The sequence below is a fragment of the Pseudonaja textilis genome, chromosome 1 (assembly GCF_049901715.1).
Source record: "Pseudonaja textilis isolate UNSWEBS1 chromosome 1, rPseTex1.2, whole genome shotgun sequence".
Lineage (NCBI taxonomy): Eukaryota > Metazoa > Chordata > Lepidosauria > Squamata > Elapidae > Pseudonaja > Pseudonaja textilis.
In genome coordinates, this window is record NC_141990.1 from 123,810,204 (window position 1) to 123,828,388 (window position 18,185).

The 18,185-nt window shown below is 37.9% G+C and overlaps 1 protein-coding gene across 4 annotated transcripts in view; it reads right to left on the reverse strand.

Annotated features, from left to right (window-relative positions):
- Positions 1 to 12,918: 12,918 nt before the first annotated feature.
- Positions 12,919 to 18,185, reverse strand: part of FBXO9 (F-box protein 9) — a 28,875-nt gene continuing 23,608 nt past the window's right edge. For 2 of the 4 annotated variants that reach the window (XM_087916261.1, XM_087916275.1), the window contains 5 exons: positions 17,879 to 17,974; positions 17,495 to 17,588; positions 16,341 to 16,495; positions 15,588 to 15,674; positions 13,823 to 14,105 (listed from right to left, as the gene is read on the reverse strand). In XM_087916261.1, the coding sequence (XP_087772387.1) occupies positions 13,997 to 14,105; positions 15,588 to 15,674; positions 16,341 to 16,495; positions 17,495 to 17,588; positions 17,879 to 17,974 (541 nt within the window). In that variant the 3' untranslated portion in view covers positions 13,823 to 13,996. Of the gene's footprint in view, positions 14,106 to 15,587; positions 15,675 to 16,340; positions 16,496 to 17,494; positions 17,589 to 17,878; positions 17,975 to 18,185 lie in introns of all 4 variants that reach the window. The other 2 variants (XM_026695202.2, XM_087916282.1) reach the window with 2 other exon arrangements.

Sequence of the window (18,185 nt, forward strand, 5' to 3'; positions counted from 1 at the left end):
CAGGACCACAATATTCAATTATTTACTTACTTACTTACTTACTTACTTACTTACTTACTTACTTACGTATTTATTTATTGGCTTCTGGTTAAAAAACACCAATTGGGTAAAACTGAGTCGATCACCACAAAAGAAGTCATAGAATTGGATTCAACAACCCACCTAACTACTGCAATGACTTACGATCACAATACCTGATTCAATTACAGTAAAGTCAAGGACTACCTGTACAGCAGACTGTGTTAATCTAATCTATGCCAAGAGGTAATTTGCCCATTGCTTTAGTGATAAAGGTGCAACTGGAATTAACAAATGCACATTTAGCCCAGATGTGTTGGATTGCAGCTTTTAAAATCAATAAACTGTATGTTGGGTTCTCCAGAATTATTGTACCCGGAAGGTGCTAGGTTGGATAACTCGGTTACTATGAAGCCTATCAGGTCATCTGTATATTTTTCATTCCGCAAAAGTGGGGAAAATAGGGAATGGTGAACCTGGATGAAAATATAATCAACAGTGCTCTTTTAGTGGGAGGAAGACCGTGTCTTACCACTTCCTGATAAGCTTTGTGGGTTGGGGTAGTGGCTTCTCCAGGATACTAAAACCAATGATAGACCCAATGCCATCTGAATGGCAACCCATAGCCATTTTCTGGTGTGTATACAATCTTTTAAGAAAGGCCCCATTAAAAAAAAATCTGTTTCAGGCTGATTATCTAGATTTTCTACTTGGAAAGAAGAAAGGAGCAGGCAGAAAAATGGGAGGGGGGATAAGAGGGGAGAGGAGGGGAGGGGAGGGAAAGGAAAGGAAACTTATTTATTTTTATTTGTCAATTACTTACAACATAATAGGTATAAGTAAAACATAGTTATGAATACATGGATACATATAAGAAAAATAAAAGAAACAATAGGACAGGGACAGTAGGCACATTGGTGCGCTTATGCACGCCACCCTATACACCTCTTAGGAAAGGGGTGAGGTCAATAGTAGACAGTCTAAGGTTAAAGTTTTTGGGGTTTGGGGAAGAAACCACAGAGTCAGGTAGAGTATTCTAGACATTGACGACTCTGTTGCTGAAGTCATATTTCCTGCAATCAAGTTTGGTGCGATTAACCTTGAGTTTGTATCTATTGTTTGCTCTTGTGTTGTTATGGTTGAATCTGAAGTATTCATTGACAGGTAGGACATTGCAACGTATGATTTTATATACTATACTTAGATTGGACCGAAGGCGGCGTAGTTCTAAGTTTTCTAGGTCTAGAATTTCAAGTCTGGTGACATAAGGTATTCTGCTACGAGTAGAGGAGTGGAGAACTCTTCTTGTGAAATATTTCTGGACTTTCTCAACTGTTTAATATCAGATATGTAATGTGGGTTCCAGACTGATGAGCTGTATTCGAGTATTGGTCTAGCAAATGTTTTGTATGCTCTAGTTATTAGTGTAATATTACCAGAGAAAAAGCTAGGTAGGATTATGTTAACAAGTCTTAACGCTTTTTGGCCATGAAGTTACAGTGGGCTCTAGCACTTAGATCATTACAGATGAGTACTCCAAGATCCTTGACAGAGTTTGGATCATCAACAAGGTCTTGACTATTCAGCCTGTATTTTATTTTCTGGGTTTTTTTGCCAATATGTAGGACAGAGCATTTATTGGTTGAGATTTGAAGTTGCCATTTGTTTGACCATTCTGATACATAATCAAGGTCTTTTTGAAGGGTAGCAGTATTGTCTGTGGTGTTGAATAGCTTTACATCATCAACAAAAAGAACGCAGTCGCTCTTGATATGGTCACAGAGATCATTTATGTAGAGTATGAAGAGAGTTGTCCTAGAACACTGCCTTGGGGGACACCACTGTTGACAGGTACAGAAATTGATGGGATGCTCCCAATTTTGACCATTTGTTGTCTGTTTGACAGGAATGCTTCTATCCAGTTATGCAGGTGTCCAGAGATACCATAAGATTTTAATTTTAGGAGTAGTTTGTCATGTATCACTGAATCAAAGGCTTTACAGAAGTCTATGTAGATTGCATCTGTTGCTTTGCCCTGATCGAGTTGTTACAGAACTTGGTACAGAACTTGGTACAGAACTTGGTACAGAATTTTCACCTCTTAGATATTGGTAGGGCTGGAGTTCTTTCCTTCTTCCCTCTCCCTCCCTCCCTCCCTCTCTCTCTTCTTTCTTTCTTCTCTTGAATGGGAAGAAACCTGATCCCAAGATGGCTCTGATCACAAGAAAAATTGTGATTTCCTGAGATTCAGGAAAAGTCTATTTAGAATTTTAAAAGGAAAAAACAAACACACAGAGAGAAACTGTCTTTGAAGCAAACCACAAGCAAACAAAACTGTTTTGGAATAGCAAAATACAAGTGTGCCAGATGATATTTATCTAAATTTAAGTGGCCAAATTGTCAACCGATAAAGATGTTTAGTTTGTTGTAGGCTTGTTTTCAAACACAGCACTACACAGAACCCATGAATGTAATTAGGCCCAGATGTGAAAGGTGATAAATATGGGTTAATTTTTTATATGATCATTTTGGCCAGAAGACAGACAGTCCCTCAATTTCAACTCATCTTTTGGAGATCACCAGGACACGTCCACATACATTAATGGGGAAATGGTTTCTCTCTCTATTTTCTGGGATGTTTTGTGAACTTCCCAGTCTTCCTGGGGTCCTAGTGGTTGAGTGGTCTTCCCTTCAAGTACTCATCAAGACCTGCTATGCTTAGCTTTTTTGAGATCAGCCAAAGTCAGATAGATCAAAGCCCATGGTGCTATTCAGGTTGTACAGGGCCATGAGCTATGGATCATTATCTCTTCGTATCAATAGAGCAACAGATATACCGAAAAATAGAGCTTTAAGTGCCCTGGCCCATCAGGCTGGTCAAGGTGATGGAAAAATAGTGACAGGTTTGTTGGTCTGTGGATTGGTTTTTAGTATAGCAGTTCTAGTAGATTATTATACTAAAGTGGCTCAAAATACCACCCAAGGACAAAATGTCCTCATTCCAATGTCCTTAAAATATTGCCATTCCCCCACAGACTGGCCTTAAGCAAGGACTTCAGCTGCTGTAGGCTTTCTTCAGCACTCTGGAGATAACCCTTGGAAAAATCCTTTGAAAATCACCAGATAGATTAGAGACTCACCTCTTAAAACACCAAGGCCTCATGCAGACCTCCTCATGCAAACCTTGGGTGCCCTCCTACCCAGAAAGCTATCTAAAAGTTGCCGCTAATTATGCACCATATTCCATTTTTTTAACATGACAGTGAGAAAGCATGGAATACACAGTAATAGTCAGGCCAACTGACTTCGATAAAAAATAATAATAATTAAGTTATATAAGTTAACTAATTGTACTCCTGTCAAGGGCTGCTTTTTTGAATGTGGCCCAAGATTCAGAATGATCTTTGGCCCCCAGAAGATACACACATCTAATAAGGATGTATTATTATTGTCATTGTTATAAGTGGACCATATTTTTAAATCATAGTTGATTAGGAATCCCGTTGCAGAGTTCTTCTGCAGAGAAGAAACTTCTTTCCTAATGGATACATGCTTGTTTGATGAATTAAATTTACAGGGCTAATATTATATTCCAAAGTTCAAAGTAATAATGAAGAATGGCTGAAGGAATATGGTGAGGTGGACAGTAAATAAATTTAATAAACAAATATAACAAACAAACAAATAAACATTGAGTCTGAAGATAAAAAGACTTAATGGGGAGACATTATGACCATGTTTAGGTGTATAAGGGAAGCTTACAGGATGATGATCATGAAATATATTCCATGGCCATAGAAAGGACCAGCAATAACGGGTGTAAGGGCAGCTACCTAGTTTTATTTTAAATAAAAGGAGAGACAGTTTGGTCTTATGATTAAGGCACCAGGCTATAAAGCAAGAAACTGTGAGTTCAAGTCTCATCTTAACGATGAAAGTCTTTGGACCAGTCACTCTCTCTCTCAGCCCAACCCACCTCACAGGGATGTTGTGGGGAAAATAGGAAGAGGAAGGAGCATTAGATACGTCTGCCACCTGGAGGTTTTTATAAAAATAATGAATAAATAAATCAAAAGCTTCCTGATGGTGAGATCTGTACAACAGAGGATCAATCTTCCAATGGAAACTGGAGGTTTGTAAGAATAGGCTGGATAGTTACCTCTCAAAGATAGTTACATGTTTTTTTCAGTATGTTGCAGAGGGATGGACTAGATACCTTTGGATTACCTTCCAATCTATAATTCTATGATTCTAACCATTTAAATTTTGCCGGTGCAGAAACGCATCCAAGCTTATGGATCTCTTTTCTAGGATGGTTTCAAATGCTACTTTGTCTAAAGAGTTTGTCTGGTTTATCTGGACTGAAGTTTTTTTTCCTTAACTCTAACTTGTATATTATTTATAAGCTATTTGGAAAATATCTTTCGTTGCATAATACACAATCTACTCAATCCACTCATTCCCCGAGGACAGCTGGTCATAAACAGAAATTTTCAAGGACATAAAAGCATTTCAATTTACAGCCTGTAACTTTCTGTTCTTACTGGCTTAGCCCAATACAAGTTGAGTGATCGTCTGTAATTGTCATATTTCTTCTTAAACACTAGTGCAACTCAAGCAATGTTTCCTCAGTTCTATGAAGCAGCACAGAAACTGACAAGAGAAAAATAAGGGAAATTAAAGTAGTCTGACCACCATGAAACATTTGGAGCAGAGGTGTCAAACTCATGTCATCACAGCAGCATCACGTGACATATCGGGGCTTTTTTCTCTTTTGCTAAACCTGGTGTGGGCGTGGTCAGCACATAATGCATCTGGCCCTCAGGCCTGGAGTTTGACAGCCCTGATTTGGAGTATCATTCCCTTTTCTTGACCAGTGCAATGTTTTGAATCAATCTAGGTCTGAAATATTAAGAATATTTAGCAGTCTTTGAGGCTTAAAATGGAAGAGAGGAAGGAAGCTTTGGACGTGATACTGCTCAAAGAAAGCACAGTCAGTGAGCAAGATGATTTAACACTGAATTCTTTGACATAAGAATCAGGAGAAAAACAATAACAATAGCAATAGCACTTAGGGTTGTCTTCCACTTTACAGTGCTTTACAACCCTCTCTAAGCAGTTTACAGAGTCAGCATGTTGCCCCCCAACAATCTGAGTCCTCATTTTACCGACTTCGGAAGGATGGAAGGCTGAGTCAACCTTGAGCCTGGTGAGATTCAAACTGCCAAATTGCAAGCAGCCGGCAGTCAGCAAAAGTAGCTTGCAGTACTGCACTCTAACCACTGCGCCACCACAGAATGTTTTATTGGATGCCTGAAGTTTTTAGCCTGAAGTGTTAAAATGACAACTTTTCATAACTTAGAGATCGTAATCTATTAACATTAAAAAAAAATCTGCCTCTAGGGAGAAATTTCACTTTCAAAAATATGATAATCATACACACTTATATTTACTATCCCATATATATTATATCATAAAAAGCCTTTTAATTAGAACTCCAAACAAAGAAGAAAAACCAGACTGAAATCATCTGTTTTGTCACATACCCAGACAAACATTCATCTCTTCTCTTCATATTTTCTTTAGCTTTTCAGGTTTAACTAGATTTTTCCAACCATTGTCTTTAATAAGCAATCTTACAGAGAAGAAGAAAGTAGTTAAAGTACCATATGTTGTTTGTACATACATGTGTCTGTGTGTCTGCACACCTATACAAATGAATCTATAGTTAGAAGTCACAAAATCAACAGCATTTTCCACATAACTTTTTCATTTTGACTCTAGCTGTCTGGTGCTGATGAAATCCAAGTATATAGTGAAGTTTTAGCCTACGATTCATCAATCTTCTCCCTGGCTAATGACAAAATATATTGCAAAGGAGTTGCCCAAGAATTTCCTGGATGTTATTTTTTCAGCAAAAGCAAAAAGTCCTTTGCCGGGGAAGGAGCATTTTGTGTGCATAATTTGGAGAAAGGACAAGAAAAAAAAAACAATTGCACACTTCCTTTTCTCTAACGCACTCCGCATTTTCCATTGCAATCTCTGAGGCTATTTTTAAAATCAGGTGTTCAGGTATCTCTAGTGTGGTGCCTGATTCATCCTTTCATGTTCACATGCTTCCCACAATGAAGGAAAATGACAACCTGAATTTGACTGAATTGACCTTTTATTCATCAAGTTATTCACCTGAAATTAACTTGACTGTTCCTATGATTAGGAAGAGAGAGAAGAACAGAGAAAGTAGATAAACTTGAGGTTCTACTTGTTAATTGTATATAACAAGAGAACAGTAGGGCTAACTTCCTTGGGATTTCAAAAGTGCACCAAAAGAAATGCTTTAGGGTTAAAATTCTCAGGAGCCCATGGTCTACCACAATTAATTTGTTAGATGTGGGCGAATGAAGAGGAGGACACGCGATGAACAGGTAATGTCTTTATTGCAGTTTGGAAAACACGAGTGTGAAGCCACAGCTGGCGCCAGCTTATGTAGCCGGCACTGTCCAAAGCTTCAGCCACTGACAGGGCTTTGTTTCCACCGCCAGTGTCTGGGCCAATTGGTGGAGCCTGGCATCAGACTCCACTTGGATAGCCCTATAAGGCAATACTCAACAGAATTCATGGCTTTCTTAAAGCCTGGCAAAGTGGATAGAGGTTTACCAAGTATTGCAAGTACAGAACAGCTGCACATTTTTTCTTTGGAGTCCTGAGTGCTCTCTGAGCTTGGTTGTTAGATTGTAGAAATTTCATTACCTGACTAAGTAACATCATCAGTGTTTTGTTGCCTATTTATATACAGTAGCTTTCCCTGCCAGTGTTGGTTGGGGCTGTGGTTTTCTCCTTAAGAAAGGATTAAGCAGGGATTAACACCAGACAAAGATCAAACGGAAAACAGTTCCCCAATGAAGGAACTACTGAGAAGAAAACTACACCTCCACCAACATTGGCAAGATAAGCCAAGGGCATTCTTACTCAAATATGATTTTAAAATATGGTTCGCTCATAACGACAATAATGCATCCTTATTAGACGTGTGCCTCTTTGTGGGGTACAAACCATTCTGAGCCTTGATCCATCTCTGGGAAAAGTAAGCTTGGCTATGTTGAAGGGAATCCTATATTGTTCCTTTTGAGAAACTCCAGAAGTCAGAGATTGCTACATTGTGTTTCTTTTTTTGATAGTTTGTTGTACAAACTTTACCCATACAGTTATTTTATGGTTCAATATCTTGTGCAAGTCCAAATCACTGTGATCATTCTGTGAATTATGTCTTAGTGTGAATACAACCTGAATTACTGCACCCTGTTTCTTTAAATTTCTTCTCTTCTCCCTTTATACAATCTATATACAACCTGTCTTCATATATGCCACTTCTCTCAACTGCTTCAAATCTCACTGTGCCTCTGGCCCAAAGTTCTGGCTCACTGAAAATTATGAGGTCTATTATTCAGTTGAAGAACTGGAATTCTCTCAGGCCTTTCGAATTTAGTGCCTTTCAGCTCTTAAAGGTTCCCCTTGTGCATACGAGCTAGTTGTTTTCGGCTCTGGGGTGGTGCTCATCTCCTTTTCTAAACCGAAGAGCCAGTGCTGTCCAAAGACGTCTCCATGGTCATGTGACTGGCATGACTAAATGCCGAAGGCGCAGAGAATGCTGTTATCTTCCCACCAAAAGTGGTCCCTATTTTTCTACTTGCATTTTTACATGCTTTTGAACTGCTAGGTTGGCAGAAACTGGGACAAGTAGCGGTAGCTCACTTGATTATGCGGTGCTAGGGATTCGAACTGCCGAACTGCTGACCTTTCTGATCGACAAGCTCAGCATCTTAGCCACTGAGCCACTGAAGCCCTAAGTCATCTAGTCCTTAGACTTCACAGGGTTGATATGCAACAGTTCTAAAAGATTTTACACTTAGGCAAGAAAAACCAAATACACAGATATAGAATAAGAGGCACCTTGTTCAACAGCAGTAACTGTGACAGAGATCTAGAAGTCCTAAGGACAACCACTCAAATATGAGCCAGCAGTGTGCTGCAACTGCCAAAAAGGTTGGCAGGTTGACAGAGGGAATCAAGATAATGTGAAATGTTAGTACCACTTTATACTGCTTTGGTAAGAACATACTTGAAACACTGAGTCCAGTTTTGGTCACCATGATACGAAAAAGAAGTTGAGACTCTAGAAAGAGTGCAGAGAAGGGCAACAAATGCGATTAGAGGACTGGAGGCTAAAACATATGCAATTGCAGAATTGCAAACAATTGCAGAATTCGTATGTCTAGTGAAAAGGGCTACGGGCTACGGGACAGCAGTGTTGCAATATTTTGTGGGGCTGCCACAAAGAAGAGGGGGACAACCTTTTCTCCAAAGCATCTGAAGGCAGGACAAGAAGCAATGGATGGAAACTAATCAAGGAAGGAAGCAACTTAGAACTAAGGAGAAATTTCCTGACAGACCAATTAATTAGTAGAACAGCTTGCCTCCAAAAGCTGTGAATGCTCCAATACTGGATGCTTTTAAGAAGAGATTAGACAGCTATTTGTCTGAAATGGTATAGGGTTTCCTGCCTAGGCAGGGGGTTGGACTAGAAGACCTCCAAGGTCCCTTCCAACCTTATTATTCTCTATTAGAAGCCATTAAGTTGGCCAAGGAATGATGCGGAGGTGTTATATTAGGTGTCTTTAAATCATAGACTGCCATCTACTGGCAATTTATAGTCACGTTTATAACAAATCAGCTCTGTGGTCCCATTTTATTTTCACCCAGCCATATCCCTTTTTTTTATTGAGCTAGTTGAGGGTTTGTTCTCCGAACTTGTGGGTTGGTTTCTGAATGTTTCATTATCAGATTAGATAACATCTTCAGTGGAGTCTGGGGGATCCCTCATCTCACACCCAAGGTACAGATATTTGCCACTATTGCATAGGTGACTGATGTTTAGATCTCTCTCAGTGTAAACTCATTTACCTTTGTTCTCAGTTATTCCGTTTGATAATTTATTTTGTACATTTTGCATATATCACAGTCTTGCTACCTACATTTCTTGGTGTTTTTTTTAAACTTGAGCTCCTAATCCCCTTCATATTTTTGACATGTTAATATCTCCAAATATTATTTGTAAATGTTGTTTCTTAATAGGTAAGTTGTCTAGTAATTAAGCTGGTTTTAGAATATGTATAGCCCCTCCCTTTCTCTATGTGGTCAAGGGGTATTTTCACCTATTCCACTCCTTCCTTCATCCCATCCATTTAAAAAAAACAGTCTGAAATGGATGTTTGCTCACGTTTGTTGTCGCTTCAAATAAATTGATTAGCAGGGAGGGGAGAGAGAAAGAAAGAGAGAGAGAGAAAAGAGAGAGAGAGAAAGAGAAAGAGAGTGAAAGAGAAAGAGAGAAAGAGGAAGAGAAAGAAAGAAAGAAAGAAAGAAAGAAAGAAAGAAAGAAAGAAAGAAAGAAAGAAAGAAAGGAAGGAAGGAAGGAAGGAAGGAAGGAAGGAAGGAAGGAAGGAAGGAAGGAAGGAAGGAAGAGTGACATAGGCCTCAAAGCCACTTAATCTCATGTGGTTCCTGTGATCTGGGAATCTTTTGCTCAAGGTTTAACACTCTTTCAGAAGGAGCCTGCTAGAGCCATGTTTATAAATAGTCCAGCTAACAAGTAACAGGAGCCAAGCAGTTGTGAGGTAGCAACCTGTTATTCTGGCAACTGCACAAGCCACTAAACAACAACATGCCCCTCATCTACTTTACCCTGCCTGACATACAGAGGACAGTTAAGGGTGTTTTCCTACCAGCAAGTGATGCTATAAAGGTCCCTGCAAGCAACTGTCATCTCCCAAATTTGGCCAGTGCTAAGTCATGTTAGTACGTCCTAAGATCAAATGTGAAGCAAATAAAGGTAGAAATACCTCTAAAGATTGAAACTTAGCAGAAGGCCCACTTGCGGGATCATGGAGCCTGAAACTCTTCTTCATTATAGTTAAATAAAATCCCATCTGTTGGGCCACAAACAAGGCTTGTTTTAATTACACTTATTATTATTATTATTATTTTTAAAAAAGAACTGGAGCTATTGCAATAAAAGCTGACCTGAAATTTTCCAGAACGAACCATTTGATATGATAGAAACTTAATCAAGGGTGCAGCTAAGAACCCTATGGCTCCATTCTCCAGAACACATTCCAATAGGGCGTTCCCCCCCCCCAGATATTTTATTTCACAACACATTATTTTGTTATCAGTGAGACAGAGAGATACACAGACATATGATTTTAAGGAGAAATACTTCACATTAATAAATATTTCTGGTCACATGGCATTTGTAGCAGTGAAGCATGAAAACACATGATTTTCACTCGTAAAAATGTCATTCTGATAGAGTGACAGTTTCGTTGTTGAATAATTTTGTGTGATTCTTCTGTATTTTTATTTTGCAATACAAAGGTCTGAAACTTACCAGCTTACCATTTTTATTATCCTGTAGGGTCATCTGATAGCAGTGGCAAAAATGAGGGCTTCTTCATCCCGGACCTTTAAGAGTCAGGGTCACTCACCTCATTTAGGAGCAGGCATTTCCAGCCCTACCACTCTTTTCGGTCTTTGCCCTTTTCCCTCCCAATTTGACCATTTGGTCAACTGTCGATCTTGGAACAGTAGGAGATTCAGAAGATAGGGGAGAGCAAACACACCGAGCCAAAATGATCACAATGGCACAAACAGATCCATGCCATATGGATCAACATATTGTATCTTAATCAGAAAAATCACTAAAGATGGCTAAACCTTTTTCACGGTACATTTAGATGTTACTGGAGGTGATCCGTGTTAGGTGTGTGCAAGTTGGTTGTGTTTTACCTCAAGATGGTCTTCATGTTTAACCAGGCTACACATTTTGCCTCGATATTTTTTTCATCAGTCTAAGACTTCATCTAATAATTCCAGTTGCCAAAAAAAAAAAAAGGTGCAACAAAAAGAAAATGGTCAGGGACTATTTTCCATTGACACAGGATGTAGGACCAGAAATGGTGATGTAAGTTGCAGCTGCCTAGATTTTGTTTTTTTTAAAACTTGATGGTGATAGCTGTATAACAGGGGTGTCGAACCCGTGGCATGCCCATCTCGGTTTAGTGAAGAGAAAAGAAATCATGATACATCATGACGTGATGCCATGAGTTTGACATCCCTGATATATAAGGTGAAACAGCTTAAATATGGAGCTTTAGAGTTCTCATCTATAGATTTTTAAGAAAAAACAAGATGTTAACCCACCTGTTAAGGATGGATTAATTGGTTTTCCTTCATACTACAGAACCTTGAATTGGATGGTCCTTGTGTGGTGCCTTCACAATTCTATGATTCTAGAAATCTTTTTCCTCTCTGTATGTCTCTAGAAAGATTCACAAGTGTATAAAATGCAGTCACAAAATTTCCTACAACTGTACCTTATCAAATCAGGGGACAAGACTGAGCTAAATTATGATTTAGAACTTTAAAAGTCTCCTCTCCTGATTTGATAAGGTATAGTTGTAGGAAATTTTGTGACTGCGCCCTGGAGATGAACTGGCCCTGACAAGGCATTAAAGACATGGCTTGTCACCAGGTGATCCAGATGCATCTGTATCAAGGTCTATGCAACAGTTGCATTGATGGGTTTTTTTTAACGTCTGCTGCTTATTTTATTTGTGATGTTCTTATATCGTTTGCTTGAAAGATCTCTGGAGATGAGGAGGGGTTGGTGGGGAGCGATGTGAGGAAAGTCTGCCCCAATAAGCCAGCATTCCTACCACACACAATTGGAAATGGGGATTCCCTTTTGAGAAGGGCCAGCCTCCTTTGTGCAGGATCAGGGAGCATTGCTCCCTTGCCTTCTCCTCTGGCTCTCCAGAGATCTGTCAAGACAGAAGTTGGACTCGGAGGAAACTGCTTCCTGAAAACTTTCTCCTCCATGCTTCCACATGCAGCATCACCCTCTGTTTCCTGCTTTGCTGGGAGGGGGCACCCAACAGGGAAACGCCAACGATGTCAGTGTTTCCAACATCGTTGGAATTGGGAGAAAACCGTCGCCTTTAGCATTCTGTGTGCACGCACACCCACACACACATACCATTCCAAGCTTGGGAGACTTATTCACATCTGAGATAGCAAACTGCCAATCATGCCTGGGCTTGGGGAGAACGCCCTCTCCTTCCGCTGAAGATAAAAGACCCCAAACTTGGAATGCGGTGTGTGTGTATACATGCATGCTTGGCTACCAGCAGTTTGGAGAGGCAAGGAGCTTGTGTTGCATCGAGGTGTCCCCACACTGAATTAGCTGGTGTGATTTGTCCCAGCCCAGCCCAGCCGTCCCAAATCAGCTGCGCCCAGTGAGTGTCATCAAGCTTGCCATACACACCTAGTCGTAGCAACCCAGCTGCGACCACCCAGTCATGCCTACCCAACCACAACGACCTGGCTGCTGTGAGTCGCTATAATCTTACATGCAAATGGTCCTTTGAGGGCAACCATAATGCTGATGTGGCCCTCAATGAAATTGAGTTTGACACCCTTGCTTTAGGGCAAGTAATAATTCAGCTGAATCAAAAGACGCCATCCATTTTGTTGTTCTAGATTTCAGCCAAGGCAAAATCTGGAGAAATCTTACAAACTGAGGCCAAGGCTAGTGGACCTCACTCTCTTCCTCTACACGGCATGTGTACCTATTAATTCTCTCAGCGCCTAATTCCCCTTTGCCATGTTCATCAGGCTTCTTCTCCAATCTTCCCAACAGGTTACTTCCCTTAGGAATTGATGGCATACAGTGCAAATGGCATATCGGTCCTGCAGTCCTTTATTACTTTCATGATGGCCTTCGGCTGATTTTTCCTCAGGCTGGCTAGTAACTGGCACTCAGCATGGCGGACAACACAGATCATGGAATTTCAAACAAAGTGACCTTTATTTCATTCATATGCTCCCCCCAAAATGAAAAAAATGACACAACTTGGTAAAAGAAAAACATTTAGAACAGTGAGTTGTATGAGTAAATACGTATTTATGATAGATGAAATACAGCAGTCACATCCAATTCCCAAATTACATACGCAGGAGAAGCAACACACAGTACCTGAACATCTGTAGGAGTCCCAAAAGAAAAGGTTAAGTGTTACGAAACACCCAAGAGGTGTACAGTATTTTTAGCAGTTAGGAGAAGAGCTAAAAACAAAACAAAGCAAAATGCAGCCCTGTTTGTTTGCATAAGAGAATTCAGATAATACATTTCCAGGATCCAGAAGACAAAGGCAACCAATCCAGCAATGTGGCTGTCCTGTCATAATCTACTTAAAACCTAATAACATCTGAAGTCATTATGATTATTTAAAACCAAGTAATTAAAAAAAAAGACATCTGAAGCTGAACTTTCACCTTTTGCTTTTTCTTGTTTTTTTTCCATAAAGCTTTTATACTGAAATCAGCATTTCTTCCTGAAAGGTAATCCCAATACATGAATTTCTATTATACATTTATAGGCCACGCAGATGCAGGACAAATTCTTCACATTTTGAGCTTTCCCCAAGCACGCACACAATGTTTTATGTACAGCAGTATGTTTATAACAATTCCTGAACTTAAGGTGCATAGGCAGATGAAGCCTTACTTTGTAAAGAGAACAGCTTATAAATTTTGCTCATAAAATGAGATGGCAAAAAATGCCTTGTATCTTACAAAGTCTTTTCACAACATAAACAAGTTTAAAATAAAGTGTAAAGTTGACATCAAAACCAGAAAGATAACCCTGCCACCCTAAATTAAATGTATTTCCAGTATATATTCTTCCAAAAAGATCTCCCAATTTTAAAATAAAATTTATATATATATATATATAATGTGTGCGTGCACACACATGTATACACACACACATCCATCCATCCATCCATGCACGCACACACACACACACATTTATAACTTAAGTGTTGTTTGCTGTAATTTCTTTCATGCAAGAAATATAAGCTTCTTAGAGAGGCCTTTCTGAAACTGCAGTAAAGCTCTTCACGCGTGCAAAGAACAAAGGGGTGTACATCTTGTCAATGTCAAAAGAAGAGACTGCTGTCTCACCAGTAGACCTAAAAAAGAGGGGAAAAAATGATAAACCTGTCTGTCTTATTTGTGGACTAAAAGGAAGAGAACTGGCCTGAATAATATAACTTGTACCTATTTTCTTTGCATGCTATGTAAGAAAATATTTTATTTGACACCCAAGCATTTTTACATATACTGCCATTTTGCAAAATGGAATTAGACACCAAAGTTCTGCAGACCTTAAGGCTTTATTGGGGAAAACCCCCAGCATGGTTCAAAAAAACCCCTATGAGTGTAATTATACTGCAAATAAATGGCTGCATAGGATTTTCATGGTTAAGAGAGACTTTGAGGCATGAATACCACTTTCCTATGCCAATGATTAAGAGAATAAATTTGCAAATTATTAAAATACTGCAAAATAATTCAACAAGAATATCACACTAATTTGTTTAATTTAGTATCTGTTTATCTGATCTGGCAGGGTGGGCATGTTCCAGGTTCTTTAATTAAACAATGTCAACTATCAAGACCTCAGAAGCCACCTGCTCTGTAGCAACTGCTGCTCTCTGGAATGAGGTTTTCTCTAAAATCTGAATGTTTCGCATCTTAGTATTGTGACAAAGGGTCCTACAGAAGTGGTTCTACATCCAGGCCTTCGTCAAGGGTAGCTGAAGCCCCCTTTATCTATTGTTCCTCTTCAGTTTTGTCATTTTTATCAACTTTATTATTTTTTTGTTTTTTCCTTGTTTTAAAAGTTTTAACAATCTGTAATCTACCCAGTCACTGAGAATTGGGCACAACATACATTTATTGTATGGTCAAACAGTAAGCACATGTTTATTCTGGATTTGGTATTTTTATCTATCTATCAGGTCCTTCCCAAGGAGCTAGGATAGGCAGTTGTTGTTTGGTAGTGTTAAAGGTATTGTTGCAAGACTAAAACTATTCCAAATAAAGATGCCTTATATAATGTTCAGAACTGTACCCAAGGTATCTATTACTATTGACATCACCTTTTCTTTTGCCTCAGCATCTAATATCCAGACTTTTTCGATTTTGTTACTGATAATTGTTAAGTCTGGGATTTTATGCAACTGTCTATTTGAATTCTAAAGTCTCATAGCACTTTGGCTTCGTCACCTTCTATTACTTTGTCTACTATAAGGTCCCACCAGTTCTTGCTTGCAGGCAAGTGATATTTTTGCAGATATTCCAATGCACTATTGTTGCTCTTTGTGAAACTATTGTTTATAATCAGCCTGTACAATATTCTTGAAACAACTAAGTAGGTAGTCCAGTATTTTTTCAGCTTTTTTGTAGAGCTGACATTTGCTCTCTTCTCAATTCTGATTTTGTATACATTTGTTTTTAAGGCTTGGTCTTGTGCAGCCAGAATTAGCCCAGCATTTTAGTTTGGCTCTAGTGACTGGAATTGTCCACATATTATCTGCCTTGATGGTGTTTCTTTCACTGAGTTTAGACTTTAAGATCTTCTTCACTCTCTTGATGTATTCACTTCTAACCTTGACTTCAGTGAGCTTGATGTTATCAGCTTGAAGGATTCCCAGGTATTTGTAATGTTTGTCTTCATCCAGTGTTGTGCAGTGGTTCTATTTTGGATGGTGTTTTTCCATAGAGTTTCAAATTGTCCATGTAAAGAAGTGAGATAAATCTGGTAAATGTTTTTGAATTTTGATAGCCCTGGGTGGATCTGTTCAGTATTATTGACCGAATTAGATTTATTTGCCTGGGAAATTAAAATTGGTATTCTGCTTCATCTATGAGAAAATAAAGTATGTGGCAAAATTTCAAACTATCTAATTACAAAAGGACTTAAATTCACTCAATGGAATTTCCCCTTCTTCTCTTCTTCCTACATATTTGTGTACAACCAAATTCCTCAGTCACTCTATTCTGCTGGCAATATTTGTTTGGTCAGTTGGATAGAAATAACTAGAAATAAGGAAATATATGGGCAACTATCACCTTTCAGATAGTTGCATTTATTTTTATGTTACAAAATTTAGTCTGCTTTCTAATCTTTCAGGCTCCAGTTTAAAATGTGCTGATACAGACATTTCTTATTATATAAGTGGTATGATTATGTGCTGTAAATGTTCACAAGATTCCTTCTTTTGCCAAGTTTTGTTACATGTTGTATGTAGGCATTAAAAAAGCTTGTAAAAAGGAAGAAAGAAAATATATTCTATTAGCTAGGACTGAAAGATTAGATTTCAAGGACAAGTTTTTTTATAACATTTGGAAAAAAACCTTACTTGTAAGTTATGTGACAAGAATGATGAATCCAAATGAGTTTATTAAATTTCTGACGGCCACTGGAATTCAGCTGTAACCCTACATGAAAACTGTGATCAGTTTCTTGCACAGGGACACGACAGAAATATCTGAACTTGTGATAGTCAATTGGTTTCTACATAACAAACAAGAAAGGAATGGGCTGTCAAGAATATGCAGCAAAAGATAGCTACTGTATCTGTACCCTAGTTAAAAAAATAAAATGTTACATCGCAAAGACATTTTTATTTCTGCAAAATATTCTGGTACTAATCAACCATAATCAGCAATATTCTATGCTAATGTATACAATCAAAATACAATGATCCTATTGTGAGAAATGATAAACACACAACATGTTTATTGTCTGAATGAGAATTAGTATTCATACAATTGTTAAGATATATTTTTCTACATCAGTTTCTTCTATGAGTCTATGAATGCTGATTTTGATTCAGACAAAAACAAAGTCTGTGTTTATAATAAAGTGTGTTTTTCTACAGTAATATAAAATATAACATGATACTTAAAGGTAATATAAATATCCTACTAGACTTTTAAATGTTGATGTGAAATTATTAAGCATCTATAAAAATTACTGAGTGGTAGAAAACAAAAGGTTTTTTTTATTAATTTCTAACAGTCTTAGTCTTCAATTTCCCCCTCAGCTTTCAACACTTCCTTTCAGTCTTTTCTTGTTCACCTTCTAGCCCTTAATTCCAATCTTAATTCCTATGCCTCCAGAAGGTAGGAAAAAGAAAATCCATATATATTGCAAAATAATCAGTCTTTTCTTTAAATCTATAGCTTGCATTCGCTAGTACAAGGCAGTAGGAAGCAGAGCAATTAAAATGATAAAACAATGTCCAAAGATGGCTGCAGAACCCTTATATTTCACTACCTTCTGGATGTAATTTCCTCAAGAGTTTTAAATTTGTTTTTGAACTTAAAAAGAAAAAATTATGCCGAAAGATAGTTTCCTTTAAATTCAGAGCATAAGAAGAATATTTGGAACTACTCCAAAGCTGTATTTTTACTTAACAAATTATCCTAAAGTACAATACTTATTTATTGCACTCTTATTCTATTATCAGTTGATTACTGTTGACCATCTAATATTTTCTTACATAAATACCTCTTCCTTCTTCTTTGTCATTACAGCAAATACTTTGGTTTGATTGTCCGTATCCTGGGAAAGGCGATAATGTCCAAGTAGGATTGCATCAGTTCTGAGATTTAAAAAGAAAACATTTCATGAAAATATATCCATTCAAGTGCTAATAAAAACACTGCTGAAATTAAATTAGGTCCTAGAATACATAGGGTTTAAATTAATAATGACCAACTTAAATCCCTATGATTCAAAGAGCTTACTGAAATTATAATTAACTTTGATCAATGCATTCTTTATCTAAGTAATGAAAAATAATAGTAGCTTTACAGTTAACCTAATTGTTTTTCATTAAAAATATCAGGATCCAATGACAATATAATTCTTTATTACAGATGTTGAAGGTACCTTGTGTTTTTAGTCCGTAATCGAGGAACAATAGACTGAGGTTCTTCTGGAGTTGTTAGCATCATTGCTTGGCCATCTGGGAAAAATCTCAGGTACCTAAAACAATTTTTCAAGATTTTCCCCATTTGGGTTTGTTCACAAAAATGTATTAAAAATAACAATAAAATGAAGAAACATCTTTCACAACATACACATTTAATTTAAAAACAAATATTAATGTATAAATGATAAATGTAAGGATCCAAAAGACCTTGAACTAACTTCCAAATATACCTAAATCCATCAAATCCTGCTCAGTTTCATATAA